This window comes from Spinacia oleracea, chromosome 4 (genome assembly GCF_020520425.1).
Source record: "Spinacia oleracea cultivar Varoflay chromosome 4, BTI_SOV_V1, whole genome shotgun sequence".
NCBI classification, from domain to species: domain Eukaryota; kingdom Viridiplantae; phylum Streptophyta; class Magnoliopsida; order Caryophyllales; family Amaranthaceae; genus Spinacia; species Spinacia oleracea.
In genome coordinates this window covers 65679563-65691870 of record NC_079490.1, presented here as the reverse complement: position 1 = coordinate 65691870, position 12308 = coordinate 65679563, and the positions used below count along the sequence as shown (strand labels likewise).

At 37.3% G+C, this 12308-nt stretch overlaps 1 protein-coding gene and 1 long non-coding RNA gene across 4 annotated transcripts; both read left to right on the top strand.

Annotated features, from left to right (window-relative positions):
* The first annotated feature begins 3188 nt into the window (after positions 1-3188).
* LOC110777448 (uncharacterized) lies at positions 3189-6564 on the top strand. 3 transcript variants are annotated; one of them, XR_008919930.1, is made up of 7 exons: positions 3189-3318; positions 3405-3478; positions 3800-3928; positions 4032-4184; positions 4283-4386; positions 5379-5443; positions 5913-6564. It is a non-coding gene; the product is annotated as an uncharacterized lncRNA (long non-coding RNA). The 3 variants fall into 3 exon arrangements; XR_008919931.1 differs by having other exon boundaries at positions 3785-3928; positions 4053-4184; XR_008919929.1 differs by having other exon boundaries at positions 3785-3928.
* Positions 6565-8501: 1937 nt separating this feature from the next.
* LOC110777438 (uncharacterized) lies at positions 8502-10379 on the top strand. Its single transcript, XM_021982044.2, has one exon. It carries the CDS (start codon positions 8502-8504, stop codon positions 10377-10379), a length of 1878 nt encoding a protein of 625 aa, XP_021837736.2.
* The last annotated feature ends 1929 nt before the right edge of the window (positions 10380-12308 follow it).

Here is a 12308-nt window from a genome sequence, read left to right as displayed (position 1 = left end):
AGGGGTTGGAGTCAATACTCATAATATGAATTGTGTGTTCCTTTCACGTCGAACTTGGGGCTATATTTATAGAAAAGAGTTCGTGGAAAGATAGAATTGTAGAACTCTAATCCACGAGGAATTAGGAAAGAACACGTCCCAGGTAATTTCAGCGCCCAGGGATGGGCGCCGAAGATTTCGGCGCCCAGAGCCAGGCGCCGAAGATTTCGGCGCCCAGAGCCAGGCGTTGAAAATAGGGTCTGGGCCGTTTCTTTGTCAGATTCGGACTCTTAGAATCCGGAGTGTATGAGACTTAATCGAGTCTTTTGGTGCGTATTAATTTTATAATGGAATGCATCTGGGCCCGTTACGAACTCTAGGCTCGTTAGGATTTTAATTAATACGTAACTCTTATTTTCGAATTGTATTAGGAACAGGATTCTCTCGCAATTTCTATCTCATTTAGGATTTATGTTGGAGTGCAACACCTAATTCTGACAGGTTTCTATCTTTTATGACTTGCCACTACCCATTACGGCAGTTACTATTTTTAGCAGGTTTCCATAAATAGGAGGTTTCTATAAATAGCAGGTTTCGGGTGAAATGAAAAGGGGAATTGAGATTCGTTATTTTATAGGAGATGCGTTGTCAAAAAAGAAAAAAAATATTTTATTGATGGGGTGAAAGAGCCCACCCGTCCACCCCTACACCAAAGCAAAAAAGAAGCCTTTTATTCTTTCAATACCAAAAAAAATATCAAATACCTAAATGGCTAAATCCCTAATTCATCTAACTTGATCCCCTTTGATTCTCCGCCTCTCATGCATACTCTTGCCTCCTCTTTCTTCCTTTTTAAACGCGATCCTCTTTTCCTCCTCCCTGTTTCATCTCTATGCAACCAGTGAAAATCTCCTCTCCATGTACCTCCACTCATCTAAGTCGCCGATCGTCAATGGAAATCTCTAGAATCATCTCGATTCTTCTAACTACGGAGTATTTCTTCAAATTGAAGTAATTTTGAAGCTGTTCAAGCTAAGAAAAGTGATATTATCTTCTGATTAAGGTGTTGGATTATCATTCCTTCTGCTCCTTTTTTGTTGTCGAAGTAGATTGCTGAAGAGTAGCCGTTGGATCTCCCTCGGCCATGGAAATTATTTCGAGATTTTCAGTGAGTTGTATTAGTTTGTCCAATTGTTACTTGTTTGTGGGAAATGATTGGATTTTATAGCCTTTAATTTTAGGCGTTTTGTAATGAATTAAGTTGCGAAATTATGGAAGCCCTTTACTGCTCTTTGATTTTAGGCGTTTTGCAATTAGGCGTTTTGTAATTGAATTCAGTTGTGAAATTATGGAGGTGTTTAATGCTCCTTGATTTTAGGCATTTTGTTAAGGCCTTTACTGCTCTTTCCTGATTGAATATAATTCCTGATTGAATGTGAAATTGGCGTTTAAACAATTAATTGCCCCAAGAGTTACTGATTTGTTTTGATTTTCAGTTTTTAAAATCAATAATTAATCAGTTTTTAAAATAAAAAATAATCAGTTTTTAAAATAAAAAATAATCAGATTTAATTGTGAAAGGTAAGAGGGTATTTTAGTCTTTTAAACCGGGGACACGAAAAGTGTTATTACCGAAAAGCCCTCAGCTCTTCCCTTATAGAATAGAGATATATTTTCTATTTAAAATTATATTTCAAAAACAATCATTAAGTAATTTTATTTACAAATCTAATGTCGTCTAAGATATTATCTTTTTTCGAATTAATCTATAAAACAATATCTTCTTGTTTTTGAAGATGTTTATTAATTTAGCAATGTTTTTAATTTGGTTAATGCATATTAATTCCGATAATTTTAAAATTTTGACAACTTTTTACAGAATCAATGTTTCTGTACATTAGTTAATAATTATTTTGTTCTTAAATTTCAGTAAATTTAAAATTCATGTAACTTTTATGAGTTTATAGTTAGGTAATTATTGAAGTTTTTTAATTAATAAATTTTTATTGTTTTAAAGAATGAGAAAATAGAAAATTTAAAAAGTAATAGTTACATAACAAATATCAATCATAAAATATAAAAAAATTGGAGGCGCATGATCGAGCAAGGAATGCAATTCAAGAGGGATTTTCTCATGCTACTTTTTCTAGAGAGCCTGATTAGTTTGGTTTTAGTTTAGTTTTTTTCTTTCTTGTACTTTTCCTGAATGTCAAAAAAAACAAAAAACATATAAAAAAATCAAAACATAATTATCTTTCTCTCAAACATTAATTTTAGCAGAATATATTTTCATCAGATAAATTTTACCAAATTATAATTCATTTATTTTTGGGAAATTAAAATTTCATAAAAAAGTTACACAACTTAGTATTCCATAATAATTTTTATTATTATTATTGAATTTCATAATAGTTAGTTGTATTTAGACTCTTTTTTTTTTTTTTTGTATTTCCCTAAGAAAAGAAATTCAGAAGCACTTTTTTTGTTGTTGTGAATTCTCCATTTTAAATTATTGTACCACCATATTAATTTATCCATAGTCTTTGTTTAATCTGATCTTATACGATTTAATAAAAAAATTAATTGAAAATTTAATATCAGATTTTTTTTCTTTCAATGACGTACATTTTTTTTTAGAGAATATTACCTAACTTCTTGATAGTACTATGGGTAAGCCAAAGTTATGGCTAAATTTTAGGCTAGTGATTAGGATAGTTATTGACTATACAAAATTACAAACCAATGATATATTTTATTTTGTTTTTATGGAAATCAACGTTATTTTAATTTTAAATTATTAAAAAAATTATAATTTACTTTTTTTTAGGGAAAGATTAGAAAGAAACAATTGTAAAATACCGTAATTAAAATACTTCCAAATTTATAAAACTTAATAAAATATAAAGAACTAATGAAATTACAAATAACTAAATTTGTTGTTTTTTAAAAGAAAAACTCCGTAACTTAAAATTTACATCCATTTTTTTTATTTACCAGTCTCTAATCTCTATTTGAGGAAAAGATTTAAGATATTTTTGAATGAAAGACAATATGTTAAGATATGATTCTTTTACAGCCTAATTATAATCTTTACTCTTTAAAAAGTAGGAGTAAGTCTACTGTAGCTTATCTACAGTAAAATGAAACGATTCGTTTCCTATTGTTTTACAACTTACAGTACACTCTGCTCGTTCTCTGTCTCTCAGTCTCTTTCCTCTACTCTCATTCGTACATCATCTGCTATTCTCTCTCCTCGAATCCTCCGCCATGGGAGACTGATTCATGCAAGGATTCAAGCAACGACTATTACTTCCTTTTAATAGATTGATTAATGTTCTGGTAAATTTTCTCTCTATTTTGCCTCAATTGTCAATTTCTAGAATTGCAAAAAGTTAAAATTCTGCTTGAAATTATCATGCCATCAGGTGCTAAGAAGAGAAAACTTCCAAGAAAAAGGCGCAAAAGCAATCCTATAACACTGATGAGTCTCACCTTCAAGGTAATTTTTAAAAATCTTTTGTTTAGACGCTTTTATTCACATGGCTCATCTGTCTGTTATAATTATTAATCAACGTCTAATTTCTGTTTTTATGGGTATTTTATCATTCATCTACATGAAATTTGGGTATATGTTCTGGGTATATGTTTGTATTTAGATTTGGGGTTTCATTTGATTTTCGATTTCTTTTATTGATTTGATTGGTTCGTGATGTTGATTTTGGGAATTGGTTTTGTGGGTATTTGTTTGAATTGCTTGAATTGTTTATTCTGAATTGAATTGGGTTTTACTTACTAATTAATTTAGGAAAGAAATCCTCAGCTTCTCCTCCTCTTCTGGGTTGGCCGATTAAAAAAGCTGCAATTTTCGAAGAGGTCATTGTTTTCGGGTCACAGAAGCCTGTTTTAGCTGATGATTTTGAGCTGAAGAAGCATAATTTGAAATTTCCCGGTTAGTTTTAATATTTGGGTTCATTTGTTTTTTTTGGGGCTTTAATTTGGTTAATTGTGTGAATTTTTATATTCTTATTTTGGTATTTGACGTTACATTATAGATGCTTGTTGAAATGTGTCAGAGGTGGAGATGATGAAAGAGAGGTTTGCAAAGTTGTTGCTTGGAGAAGATATGTTAGTAAGAGGGAAAGGGGTTTCTTGGTTTCTACTGCATTAGTTGTTTCCAATGAAAATACGGAGTACTAATTTATGCGGTATACTACTCTTAATAATAACCTTCTCTATTGCATCCAGTGTGTATATTATATGGTTTGTTAATTGTTTCTAATTTACTTTGGATTTTGATTTCTAGCAACGATAATCGGCAATTATGGAGGTTGCTATGTGTTGGTGATCGATCACATTGTTAAGATGATACCAACTTGGCAGACTTTTCCTGATGGGAAAAAGCTAGAGGTACTCCATTCTTTTATTTTCATTTCCCTACAATTCTCTACTGATTTGTTTGAGCATAAAAGTGTTTGGGGGGAGGGTTCATGAAATTGATAGGCTAGCTTCTTTATCAATTGAATAAATCATTAATGAAATCGATCCGAAATGACAATGTCCTTAGGCTTGTTAGTTTTGTTATTTTGTAGGCTCGATAGTAATGCCAGTGGTTTAGATTTCAGTTTCAGTTTGGAGTGATGGTAAATTCAAATAACTTATGTTGATTTTAGTGTCAAATGTATTATTTTTTTATGATCTATTTCCGTGAATACTATGTAATTTATTCGAAGTTAATGGACTAATTGGCCAAAGCCAATTTTACTTTTGCAAATTAATACTTCTGTAGGGCGTTGACGCAATTGAGAAATCACTGAAGGCCTAAAATTATGTTTTTGTCCAGTTTGATTAAGATGATGGATAAATCTGCCAGAGTACCTTATTTATTTGATGTGTAGTATGGTTTTGTCAGATTGTTGGAAAGAACCTAAATGCAAATGTTTGTATCGATTGGCTATTTGAGTCGTTGAACTTTTTTGTATTTATGTATGTTTCTGTTAGTTCCCTTTCTGATAATGAACCAATATGTTGTTTTAACTGCTTGTGTTGTGTTTGGGTTAGCCTCACTTGAGAGATTCCATGACTTGTAAGATTGTGTGTGTAGAAAGAAAAAAAAGGAAATTTAATCATAAAGCAGTGGCTTTCTCAAGCATGAGTTCAGCTACCATGATACTACTAGGAGCTTGAGCTTAATTGATTACTAAAGCTCTAGCTTGGCATACCATGGCTTCAATATGCTTTTATACACCTATAATATCGGCAGGGTAGTTTATGTTTTGTTGGTTTGCATCTATTTCAATATTTGCGACTCATTTCCTATTAATGTTGGATGTCTGTTTTGTCTTTCGAAAAGCACGAGTGATTGAAAATATTTCCCTTTTCAATCTTGTTTTTGTTAATAGGTAATGGAGAGCTCAAAGTGCCTTTAAGCTCCTTGAAATCAATGAGAGATTCACTCTTTTTGAAGGTATATTTTAACATTTGCTCAAATTATCTACCTTTTAAAATTATGTTTTTAAATTGGCTACATTTTATTTGTGAATGGCTGGTAGTAGAAATTTCTGCGATGAAGAGGTCAGTGGACCTTTGTGTATAGCACCTGGGAGATGGATTCATATTATTTGTTATTGCTCTTTCACCTACTAAAGTTATTGACTCGTTGGTAAGAAACATTGATTAGTAAACTGACTTTTATTTTAAGTGCTTATAAAGAGTTAGACATTTCATTAGAGCTTCAATCATTATCTATAGTTGTTAATTTTCATCTAAGACCCAAAAGATTTTGGGAAAAAGGCTTTGTTGTTGTTGTTGTTAATTTTCATCTAAGAATCCGAGGGGGGGGGGGGGAATGGATATTCCGTTTGTATTTCTGTTAGTCATATCCATCCAATATAATTCTTATTTTATCTGCGCTTCTGACCCTGATCCGATCAAAGACTTCTGCATATCAAGAACGAAAGCCGGTTATCCGGCTTGCATGAACACGAATGCAACAGTGGAAGACTTTGTATTCACGGGAATAAAGGTGGCAGGGAACTTGACAAACAGCGGCATCACATCGAAACCTGTTAACGGAAACGTCTTCCCTGGGCTAAACACCTTGAGATTGTCGATGGTTCAAGCTGATTTTGGTGTAGGTGGTGTTAATGTTCCACATTACCATCCGAGAGCTACAGAAGTCGCTTATGTGCTTGAGGGAAGTATATATTCTGGATTTGTTGACAGTTAGGGTAGAATTTTTGCTAAGATGATTGAGAAAGGTGAGTTGATGGCCTTTCCTAGGGGAATATTGCATTTCCAGATGAATGTTGGTGAGTCTTCTGCATCTATTTTGGGAAGTTTCGACAGCCAGAATCCCGGCTTGATGAGAATCCCATCTACTGCTTTTGGGTCTGATATCAAGGAAGAGCTTCTATAAAAGGCTTTTGGTTTGAGTTCAAGAGATCTTCGCAAGTTGAAGAACAAGTTCAGCTCATCTGAAGTATAAACCATAGATGTTAAAAAGATGGAAAAGTTTATTGCATCCTTTGATTATGGTTAATTTATTTTTGTCTAATATGCAAACTTGTTTTAATTTAGTCAGATAAGGTGACATATCAACGGTTCTGAAGCTTTTTAGCATATTGTCATTTGTTCATATTTTTACACTAAGACGCATAGAAAATTTCACAGATGTTATCGCCAACATAATTTTTCCTAAGAATACCGCGCGCATCGCGCGCGGCCAAGCGACTAGTGTTCAGAAATTAGCAAGATTTACAACTTTTAAAATATTGCGAAAATTTAAAAAATTACCGAATTAAAAAATATAAAATAAATTAATTTTTTTTATTAATGAAATAAAAACCACCTAAATAGTCGATTTTTACAAAAACAATTATGCTATACAAAATACCGAAGGTTAAATTATTATCAATATTAATATGTATTCCGAAATTAAAGTAAGCCATCATTATCATATTTAGATAGCATAATAATTGTTTTAATTTTCGGCAAAAATAAAAAGAATAAGAGAAATATATTTAGGGTTAGTATTGTCTTTCCGTCACAAATCATATGAGTTCTTCAAATAACGTTAATGGAAGAATTCAAAGCTTCAAACAAGATCAATGGAAGAATACAAAACATCAAATAACATCAATGGAGACTTTAAAAAACCGACATCTAACTATATTATGCTAATGTAAGTTATAAGATTTATAGTGTACATTAATTTTATAATGCATAAACTCAAAAGCATGGTTGAGGAAGTATGGTTGAGGAAGAAGAAGATGAATGAATAAACATATTGACAATTATTTTCTTTTCTTTTTTAAGATTATCAAAGATGATGAAGATCATGGACAATTGTTTTTTTTTTAAGATGGTCAAAAATAATACGTTGGACATTTTTTTTTGAAGATGATCAAATGTCATAATTAAAGATGATGGTTGTTGATGATTGATGTGGCCTAAAATAAACGCCACCTAGGCTGAACCGTAAAGGCCCATTAAGAAAGCCTAAAAGGCCCTCCAGAAGGTCTTGAGGCCCTCTTACTCAGAAGGGACCCATTTCCGTTGATTACAAGAAGCCCAAACACCTAATAGCCCGCCAGGCTCAAATCAATCCCCCAGTATTTACGCAAGACACGTGTCCTGATCTTAAGAAACCATCCAATCAATGCAGGACCAGCTCCCAAGAAACCCTAGCACTATAAATAGTGCAGATCCCTAGGTAAACGGGACAATCAATTAATTCCCACCAACTTAGCATTAACTTTGCTCTGCCCTCTCTCTACAAATTACTTCTCTCTCTAGCATTTACTTACTTAAGCATCGGAGGGAATATTCCTACGGGAATATTCTTGTTTTGCAGGTCGCCAGAAGTTCGTGCCAGGTAATACTTGATACCTCCGAGGAACGCGTGACACGTCATCACCGTAAAAGATCCCACAACATTTGGCGCCGTCTGTGGGGAGGTATAGTATCATGGCCGAACTACACTCTGACAGAGAGTATGCTGGTGAGGGAGAAGAGAGGCGGCCTCTCGAAAGGAGCCGACGGCACATGGAAGAAGCCAATCGAATCGCAAATGCAGGAAGCACACCACGTCGGGTGCAAGAAGCTGAGGTGGTCGTAGAAGAAGAGCCAATGGTAGAAGCGTCTCCGCCAGGCGGCCATCTAAGCCCCAGCGTCCGAGATGCCGTGCTAGATGAGAATTTAGACTTGCCGGTCTTGGTGGGTTCATTACGCGAGATCTTAGCAGGATTCCAACAGCAAATGAATCAAACCTTTCGACAGCAGATGAGCACCACATTGCAAGATGAAATTCGGAAAAATATGTTAATCTACAGCACCGAGAGGACGGCTCCACCGAGACCCCTCAGCCTAGGCGTCAATCGGATAAGCAGAATGCCACTTAGATCCAATGTATGGAGGGCTGGAGAAGGCTCTCGTCCACAAACTAGCCGGGGAGTCAGCCCTGTGTCTGAGCGCTCGGGAATCGGCCGCGACCCCCTACTTCCTTACCTCGAAGGGACCAGGTCATGCGACCACCGTCTAGGGGAAGCCCACCAGCTGTCTTCCGGCCCGCCTCAAGGCATCAAGAACATTATGAAGCTGAATCTGAACTATCGGACACTGGGTCCACCCCTGTGATGGAAGATCCTCCATTTTACCCCTCTACTCGAGGACAGACTCAGATGACGCCCAACAGGGTAAGTATGCGCCCCCGCCTGCTATCCAACCGCCGTGAACCAACTTACCACATCCAGCAAGGGTTTAATAATCTGACGCTAAGGCATATGAGTACCCCCTTCTCTAAGGAGATCATGAACGCCCCGAAAGAACCCAAGGTAAAAACTCCTACCATTGAAGCCTATGACGGGACCACCGATCCTGATATGCACTTAGTCGCATACCGCCATCACATGTATGTTCAAGGAACCAACGAAGCTACTTGGTGCAAATATTTCCCGGCCACTCTCAAAGGAGTGGCGTCTAAGTGGTTTGAACGACTGCCCCCAGGGTCAATCGCCTCTTTCAACGAACTACAAACTCTATTCTCCACAAGGTTCATGGCACACAAGGAAGAAAGGAAAACAAACATGCATTTGGGACGGATTCAACAAGGGAAAGATGAATCACTAAGAAGCTATGTGAAGCGTTTCAACTTAGAGGCCGGGCAGATCCCAGACTTGCCCGATGGCGTCTCTTTTGATAATTTTATCAGAGGATTGAAGAAGGGATCCTTTAAGTTTGACCTGGTTAAAAAAAGCGTGAGGACTATGGCTGAAGTCTTGGACGAGGCCGAAGCATTTATCCATACAACAGAAATATGCAGCGAGTCAAAGGAGGGAAGAATTGGAGAAACAACAAACTCCTCAGGAAAGAAAGATAAAATGGACCGAAAAGCCCCACGAGTAAATGGCACATGGGCCCTCTCAAAAGAGTATGATACCAACTCTCCTGGGCACAAGAGAGAACGTCCACAAGAACGGGAGTACTTTGAATATAACACAGACCTCCTCACAATGCTGAAAGACGTTGGAACCAGGTTTGACCTTGAACGGTCTTTCCCCATGAAATCTCCTGCTGAGAGTCGAGATCCCAAGTTATACTGTCAGTTCCATGAAGGCATAGGACATGAAACTAAGAACTGTAGAAGCTTGAAAAGGGCCCTAGACGGCCTAGCCTCCAAAGGACACCTCAAGAACTACTTACAGAAGAATGCTCACGGCTTTGGAAAAAATCAATACAAAAAGAACAAGTCACCTGCCTCACTTACGGAGGGACAGCAAAACGAAGGGGGGTTTGTAGCCGTCATATCTGGAGGACCAGCCACCGGAGGACCCACCATAAGGGGACAGAAAGATTATGCTCGCCGCTTGGGGCAAGTAATGCTGTCAGCGAAGTCACCTCTGGATCCATTCCCGCGGATAGAGATATGTGAGTCGGATGGTGGACGAATACCCACTCCGCATGATGATCCTCTTGTGGTCGAATTCAAGATATCCAACATGAGAGTAAAACGCATTCTAATAGACACAGGAAGCTCGTCTGACATAATGAGCCTGGAATGCCTCAATCGCCTAGCACATGAGCCCAAAACCATGGAAAGTATTCACTATCCCATCATTGGTTTCGGAGGGAGCATTATACACCCTGTGGGCGTCATCACTCTGCCGGTTCGAATTGGGGATAGGAAAAATGGACGGAAGATGGAGGTGGACTTCCTGATTGTTAAGGACTTAACAACATATAATGTCATTTTGGGACGACCCACCTTGAACAAGATTAAAGCTGTAGTCGTCACCCATCTGATGCTTTTGAAGTTTGTGTGCAATGATGGGGCAATAGGCACCATACATGGAGACCAACAACATGCTAGCGACTGTTACCTTACGACCCTCAACCCGTTGTGAGGGGGTCGAAAAAGCGCGAGGCTAATGCGTGACCTGTCCCTCGTGGGTGTGACGATTCTTTTTATTCAATCAAGTGTAATTGGATTTCCTGTGAGTATACACCCAATTGACTAGTAATATAGGAGTCACCATTCAGTTTTTAACGACAATGAGAAAAACTGACAAAACCCGGTTATCGTGACATAAAGGGAGTGCAATTATGTTTGACCACGATGGCCGTAGGTTCCCTTGTGATCCCTGGTGTGGGGATCTCTCAATATACACCCGCAACGTAGAGATTGAGGGTTCGGGGGACTGTAACTACCGAGAGGAGTAATTCGCTCGTCGATAACTCCAGAGGCAGGATATCCTTACTAGCTCAGCATAAATAATTGAAGGGACATGCGTTAACTATTAAACTAATCTAAATTGATTTTAGCAATATGCAACATATATTACTAATTCGATCGTGATTATCTGATTTAAATAGCATTAAGGGACCTAGCATGATAATCCGATTTCCCAAAAATATTATATTTATTAGGCGTGATAGAACAATCATATTAGGTTAGTTTAACAGTTCATAAAAAGGGCGAGGAAAGCAGTTAAATCATCGAAAAGGGACACATCACGACGCACCCTTGAGAGGTGCGTCAGGGTTCTCAGAAAACTAACCACTTTGACTTTGCTATTTCTCCTTTATTATTTAACGAATCTCGATTATGGGACAGGATACGTTCTGTTCGATTTATGGATCGATTGCGACAGAACGCGTGAACAGTTTCGCAGCGAGAGGCTTAGGCTAAGGGGTTTAGAGTCAATACTCAGAATATATTATGTGTTGTTCTGTGTTGTTTCACGTCGAAACTAGGGTCTATTTATAGGGAAGAGTTTGTGGAAAGATAGAATTGCAGAGTTCTAATCCACAAAGAATTAGGAAAAGAAACGTACCCAGGTATTTTCAGCGCCCAGGACTGGGCGCCGAAGATTTCGGTGCCCAGAGCCAGGCGTTGAAAATAGGGTCTGGGCAGTTTTTGTTTAGTCAGATTCGGATTCTAAAATCCGTAGAGTTTGAGTTTAACTTGAGTCTCTTAGCGCATATCGATTTGTGACGGAATGCGTCTGGGCCCGTTACGAACTCTAGGCTCGTTAGGATTTAAATTAATACGTAACTCTTATTTCCGAACCTTATTAGGAATAGGATTCTCGCGGTTTTCTATCTCATTTAGGATTTATGTTGGAATGCAACACCTAATTCTGACAGGTTTCTATCTTTTATGACCTTGCCACTTTTAGAAACTACCTTTTACGACAATTACTATTTTTAGCAGGTTTCCATAAATAGCAGGTTTCGGGTGGAATGAAATGGGGAATCGAGATTCGTTTATTTTATAGGAGATGCGTTGTCAAGTGGAGTTTTTATGCTTTCATCATCGAACCTTTCCCTTGCGGGAATGGGGACAAAAGTAGGTGTCTACACCCGTCAACATGGAAGCAAGATTCTGCCGAAGCCAGAGGAAAAAGAAGCATGAAGACGAACTGCTAGCCGTCAAGGAGAGTAAACCAGCCAAAACAGAAACGGTCAAGATTGAGGAAAGTGGCTGAAAATAGAATGTCATTAGGTTAACTATTGTACCAAGAGCCTACAAAACGGCCTAACTATTGTACTAGGGCCCACAAAACGGCCTGTAAATTCCCGCCTAAGACGCGGTGAGTTTAGCTTGCAACTTAGTAAATGTTTTCTTATCAGACAAATACAAGTCTCAGTTAAACCCTTTAAAAACACTAAGGGGTGGAAAAACCCCAAGAAAACAAACTCCAAATGGCGGCGTCAATATTTACTAAATAAACGACGACCCTAAAAATACCATGTGATAACATAAAACACAAAAGACTCAACAAGAGCAGATATCCAACATGACGCCTCCTCCTTGGAAGGCGTCCGGAAAA